Raw genomic sequence first — 4,982 nt, 5'->3', positions numbered from 1 at the left:
GAACTCCAAACTCTAAAGAGAGGCTTAGGAGGAGAAGAAATTTCTGGAAGGCTTAGCTTTTATTTTGTTTTGAGTTATTTTGAAGTGGGATTGTAGTTCATAGAATGAAATCCTTGAGAACCCACCATTTAGCTAATTTTTGGAAAAGAATGCTAAGAGAAATCATGCATATAATTTACAGACTCATACATATATAAAAATAAAAATATCACATGAGTTGTAGTAGCAGAAGATGAGCAGAATTGTTAATTATATTTCTAAGCTCATGAACTTTTAGCTCAGTACCATATTTATTTATTTATTTATTTTTACTGAAAGTTAAAATACAATTATAACCATTTCTCTTTCTGGCCAAGGTCTGAAAGTAACAAATAGTACTTGTTCTAAACTATTTTGAGGAGAATTTCCTTCCATGGTTTAAGGGATTCAATTCTTATATTCACATCATTTTGATTTATGTTTATAGAAACAGGCAATGACTTTATGTCTGTGTAAGGCTTTGTTAGTGCAGGTGTAAATTAAAAGTCCACAGGCTTGGTGTCTTGGTGATTGTGACATTTGTTCCTGTCTTCCCTGTCACTCTCACATCCAGTGGACACACTTCAAGTGGGAATGGATCTCAGCCCACAAATACAACCACTTAAGAAAAAATAAACCAAAGCAAACCTTCATTTTCAGTAACTCAGTTACTCTAATCCCCCTTTTCAGCTGGTTGTAGGGAAAATCTTAATCTCTGTCACTCCCAGCATTTTCCAGGAACCTCCAAAGAACTGTTATTGTCCCAGGACCTCAAAGCATGCCAAGACCCCAATACATAGGCAGGAACTGGGCACCTGCTGCCCCAAGGCGTAGGCCACAATTGGTGGTGTGGTCACTTCAGGGCCGGGGTGCTCTCTGCCTCTTCATGGCCCCAGAGACTGCCCAAAGTTCACTGTGCCTGGACCATTGTTTGTAAGCCACTGGATTGTCAGGCTTGGTCTTTCATTTAGATTCTGTTTGGCTTTCAGAGTGGTTTTTGCTTGGGAGCCACTGGATTGTCAGGCTTGGTCTTTCATTTAGATTCTGTTTGGCTTTCAGAGTGGTTTTGGCTTGGGTTTTTTTTTTTTTTTTTTTTTGTCTTTTAAAAAGGATAATTAATGCTTCTCTGAAATTCAACTATCCTAAGGAATGGATATTCTACAAGAGTTTTTTTTTTTTTTTTTCATTTAAATCAGTTTTTAAGCTTTAAAAATCAGAAAATTACATATAAACATGACTTTCTGACCAAAGAAGATATACAGAGGACAAATAAGTATATGAAAAGATGCATTATACATTAAATGTCATTAGAAAGTGCAAATTTTCTTTTAAAACATTGAGTTACCACTATGTACCTATAAGAATGGCCCAAATCTGGAACACTGATGACACCAAATGCTGGAGAGGATGTGTAGTAACAAGAACTCTTGTTCATTGCTGGTGGGAACATAAAATAGTGCAGCCCCTTTGGAAAATAGTTTGGCAGCCTTTTTACACAACTAGACATGCTCTTACCATACGTTCCAGCAATCATACTCCTTGGATATTTACCCAAAGGAGCTGAAAACATATTTCCACACAGAAACCTGCACACACATGTTTTAGCAGCTTTATTAATAATTTCTAAAACTTGTAAGCAGCCACGATATTCTTCAGTAGGCGAATGGGTAAATATACTATGATATGTCCTGTAGAATATGAATATTACTCATCCCTAAAAAGAAATTGCTATGAAGCCATGAGAAGATATGGGAGAAACTTACATGCGTATGACTAAGTGAAAGAAACTAGTTTGAAAAGGCTACGTACTGTATGATTTCAATATATGACATTCTGGAAAAGGCAAAACTATGGAACCAGTGAAAAGATCGGTGGTTTCTTGGGGTTGGGGGAGGGAGGGATGAGTAGGTGGGACACGGAGGATTTTGGGGGCAGTGAAATGCCTTTGTATGATATTATGGTGATAGATTTGTGTTGTTATACGTCTGACTGAACCCAGAGAACGTACAACACCAAGAGTAAATTCTAATGTAAACTGTGGACTTTGGGTGATAATGATGTGTCAATGCAGGTGCATATTTGTAACAAATGTACCACTCTGGTGGGTGGTACTGATAATGGGGGAGGCTGTGCACATGCAGGGGCAGGGTTATGGGTTATATGGTGAAACTCTGTACCTTCCTCTCAATTTTGCCAAGAACCTAAAACTACTCTTGAAAAATTTAATTGTTTTAAAAAATAACTTTCTGAATTCTTTCTTTTTTGTAAACAAATAAAAGATTTTGCAACCTTTGGTCATCATCCTGGCATTACCCATTGGTTGGCACAAATTGGAAACAATTCACCCCTGCCCAGTTCTTCTCAGACCCCACACCCCCTCTTATCTCTCCGACTAGCCCATGTTAATCATTTCCATTACCAGCTTGGACTCTGTGAATTGCAGCAGTGAGTTGATATCACATTAAGACAAGGGGCTCTGCCCTTTGTGATTAGTGTTAGTCACTGGCTGCAGGTTTCACTGGGGAATTCTGTAGCTCCTGGGTGAGGCACGCCCACTCATCCCAGGGGAATTCTCCAGAGAAGAGGGCAACCATGAGCCATCAGAGGCCAGCAATCACCAATGTCCATGCTTGGCAAAGGGTCTCTGGGCAGGGCACCAACAGCAGCTACTAAAATGTACCTGTTATCTAGCAAAAAAGAATAGAGAAATTATTTCCAAGAAAATAATTTTATGTAATTGTGAAAGTTTTGTGTTAATTATTATTTAGTCATTTAAATTTTGTTTAGCCACATTTAAGACAAACTCTACATTGTGTTTTCAGTTCAAAGAACCAAACAGATACTTAAGACCACAACCGATTTAATTTAGAGTGTGATGTCCACAAGTGTGTGTGCACCTCTGTGTGGATATCTGTGTCTAGAGTTCGAAACCAAGTTCTTGAATGACAAGTGTTTTCTAATATTCAGCACCAGCCCAACTGAGGCCTCCTCTGGTTAAAGGCATCAACAGCACAGCAATCAGTATTAGGTGGTTTCCACCTGAAGAACTAAATGGACCCTCACCTATATATCAGCTGGAAAGGAGAGAGTCATCTCTACCAGCTCCGATGGCCAGGGTGATGAAAGGAATTCGTTTCACAGGAAATGGGTATTATAAATTTCCCAGCTCCACTCACCCAGTCAATACAGACTTTACCGGTAAGTACGTTTGACATTGCTTTATTTAAGAGGTGCTAAGCCCCAAGGTGTTTTCTATTATTTTGATATCCCTTTACAATAAATTTTTACTATGCCTATTTATAAAAATACTAATTCAGCCCTTTAATAACTGTGGCCTGATTGTGTCAACATGTCCATGTTTTTAGTATTCTGGGGGAAAAAAGTAGGGTGAGTGAAAGAAGGAAAGAAACAAAAAGAAAGATGACAAAAGGCAGACATACTGGATCAAAGTATGTGCTTGAGATTCTGTTCACTGGAACATGTTCCATGGATACTATTTATTGTGTTCTGTGGGTGAATGAGTTTGAGAAATGCCCCATGCTATCAGAGATTCTCAATGTGCATCAGGTTATTAAAGCTTCTAAAAAGAATTATAAGAAAGCTATTTAACTGTCTAGCTAAGCATTCCTAACAGGTTTGGATGTAATTGTCTCTCTCTCTCTCTCTCTCTCTCTCTCTCTCTCTCTCTCTCTCTCGTAGTGCAACAACTATTAATGTCTCGTGTTCTGTGGAGAGCATTATGGGAAAAACTAATTTCAGGGAAAACATTATTCTGGGCCAGGACTATGATGAAGCAGGTGAGGCTCTCGCCTCAAGTACACAATTTCAAGGCACTAAAAAACTCAGTATTAATGTGAATAATATTTTAATGTGATATTTTTAAATTTAAAAACCAATGCAAAAAATCCACAGAAAATACTATCAAAATTTTAAATAAAGACAGGATTAGACCTTGCACCTGCACAGCCTTCTGGCGTCTGCCTTACCCTGCTCCTGGACTTACTAGTACTACAATGTTCTGGAAGTCCTATGGCCTCTATGAATTACGGTTTCTAAAAACAATATTTCAGTGCAGCTGTAACTGTTTATGGGACATACTTCACTTTTTCAAGTTTCTAAATAAGTTGCAAAGAATAAGATATATATTTTTTCTGTAAACTCATAAAGTTATTCATTTGTTTTATGAGGAATTCACTTTGGAACAGCTAGTCTTTAAAATATTGCATATGTGACCACAATGAAGTGGAATTTGAGCTATAAAATGTAGCTCAAATGTCATTGCTTTATTTTTACCTAAAATAGTAAATAGTTTGCTTTTCGGTGAGGCTGGCTGCTGATGTACATTTGTAATGAATCATGATTATGTTCTAGTTGAGACATATTGAGATTAATGCATGCTTAACTACGCTCCCAATATATCAAAATCATCACTGAGAATTAGAAATGGAACCACTGAGTTCTTCTAAAATGCTCAACTTCTGCTTAGTATTACTAAAAGGGAAAAAAAGGAAAGAAAAAAGTAGGCATGTGAAAAGCAACACAGGGATAATCGAAAAACCTTTTTCTCAAATGGAAATTGAGAAACCTTTTTCTCAAATGGAAATTGTGGTCCAACATTAGGCTTGTGATGTGTTTCTTTCAGGAAATAGCATCCGTTTCCACTCAACTGGATATGACTGCTGCAAGGATGTCAGCTTGGATTTGCAGGCTAGCCAGCAGACAGATTTTTGATGGGATCACCCACTGTTGTTGCAGTGAAAGATAGAATGGCCCGTTCACCGTTAATAAATTTAGTCATTCTCACTGTCTCCCTTGCTGGCCTTCTACTCAGAGGTGCAAGGGCTAGGGGCAGATGCAGTGTCTGGGAAGTTTTCCAAATTCCTCTTTTAAAAAGTTAGGCTGTAAACACCAGCTTCTCCAAGCAGAATCCTTATGTCTATAACAAAACCTCCAGCTGCACAGAA

General features: G+C 38.0%; 1 protein-coding gene across 1 annotated transcript in view; it reads left to right on the top strand.

The window, feature by feature from the left end:
- LOC103598363 (usherin-like) overlaps positions 1-4,749 on the top strand; it is a 195,774-nt gene extending 191,025 nt beyond the window's left edge. The window contains exons 18-19 of the mRNA XM_008582355.1: positions 2,986-3,216; positions 4,661-4,749. Of these exons, the coding sequence (XP_008580577.1) occupies positions 2,986-3,216; positions 4,661-4,749 (320 nt within the window). The remainder of the gene's footprint in view (positions 1-2,985; positions 3,217-4,660) is intronic.
- Positions 4,750-4,982: the final 233 nt, after the last annotated feature.

Source organism: Galeopterus variegatus, unplaced genomic scaffold (assembly GCF_000696425.1).
Source record: "Galeopterus variegatus unplaced genomic scaffold, G_variegatus-3.0.2 Scaffold2586, whole genome shotgun sequence".
NCBI classification, from domain to species: domain Eukaryota; kingdom Metazoa; phylum Chordata; class Mammalia; order Dermoptera; family Cynocephalidae; genus Galeopterus; species Galeopterus variegatus.
Note: the sequence above shows the minus strand (reverse complement) of the source record. Positions and strands in the feature narration are given on the sequence as shown.